The sequence below is a fragment of the Wasmannia auropunctata genome, unplaced genomic scaffold (assembly GCF_000956235.1).
Source record: "Wasmannia auropunctata unplaced genomic scaffold, wasmannia.A_1.0 LD320056.1, whole genome shotgun sequence".
NCBI lineage: Eukaryota > Metazoa > Arthropoda > Insecta > Hymenoptera > Formicidae > Wasmannia > Wasmannia auropunctata.
Window position 1 is genome coordinate 1 of NW_012042834.1, and position 852 is coordinate 852.

Below are 852 nucleotides of genomic sequence, written 5' to 3' on the forward strand. Positions count from 1 at the left end.
TGTAATGTCACATTTTATTGTAAGCTTTTCCCAGTTTTTTGACTGTTTCATCTAAATTTCATTCCACGAAAAATGCAGCTTTATTTTATTTATCTAAATAAAACATACGTTTTCGTTAATGTAATGATATTTCTTAATTTGTATATACAATTTGCGTACTTACCATGCCGAGTACACATTTCGTAAATTCCTTAAAATCCCACTGAAGAAAAGTTATTCCGTTTATATATAAAAATAATTCTGCTATAGAATATGCTTTAATTATAGAACAACTAGGCTTACCCTGGGCTAATGGGTTTCCAACTGCGTCAGGTTCGGCCTTTGCTTCCACTTCAGGTGCGTGCATAATTGCCATAACAAAGATTAAGGCAAAAGCCAATGATAGAAATGATAGTTTCATCTCTTAATGTTTATTGAAGCTTAAGTTGTATTTATTTTACGTTTATGATTTGCTAGCAGCCTTCAAGCGCTTATATAGTCCAAGAAATGCAAATTAGGCATGACTGTCGTGTCTAATAGATACTTAAACTTTCTATATATAGTTTATCCTACCAAAACTCTTTTTAAAAAAAAAAGAAAAAGATTACGCCAAGTATATAAAAAAGTATCGTACGTTACATCCTTCCTAAAACCAAAAATATTATTTTAACAAATAAAAATTGTCCAAAAACAAATATGAGATCATACAAGTTGCCGAGTATTTGATTAGACATGGAAATAAAAATTTCTTTTTAATAAACCGTTTAACCATCCAAAAGTACATGCAGCAAAAGTTTAATGCCATTGTCTTTCCAAATATTTTTAAGTTTTATAAAACAGGCTTAAAGTGACTAAAATGACCAATGGGATCAC

At 29.9% G+C, this 852-nt stretch overlaps 1 protein-coding gene across 2 annotated transcripts; it reads right to left on the reverse strand.

The window, feature by feature from the left end:
- Positions 1-600, reverse strand: LOC105460533 (pilosulin-4-like). 2 transcript variants are annotated; one of them, XR_975843.1, is made up of 3 exons: positions 283-600; positions 164-202; positions 1-93 (listed from the first exon to the last, which is right to left on the reverse strand). XR_975843.1 is itself a non-coding variant. In XM_011706982.1 (2 exons), the coding sequence occupies exons 1-2, from the start codon at positions 398-400 to the stop codon at positions 52-54; spliced, it is 279 nt and encodes a 92-aa protein (XP_011705284.1). In that variant the 5' UTR covers positions 401-600; the 3' UTR covers positions 1-51. The 2 variants fall into 2 exon arrangements, 1 of the variants encoding a protein (XP_011705284.1); XM_011706982.1 differs by having other exon boundaries at positions 164-600.
- Positions 601-852: the final 252 nt, after the last annotated feature.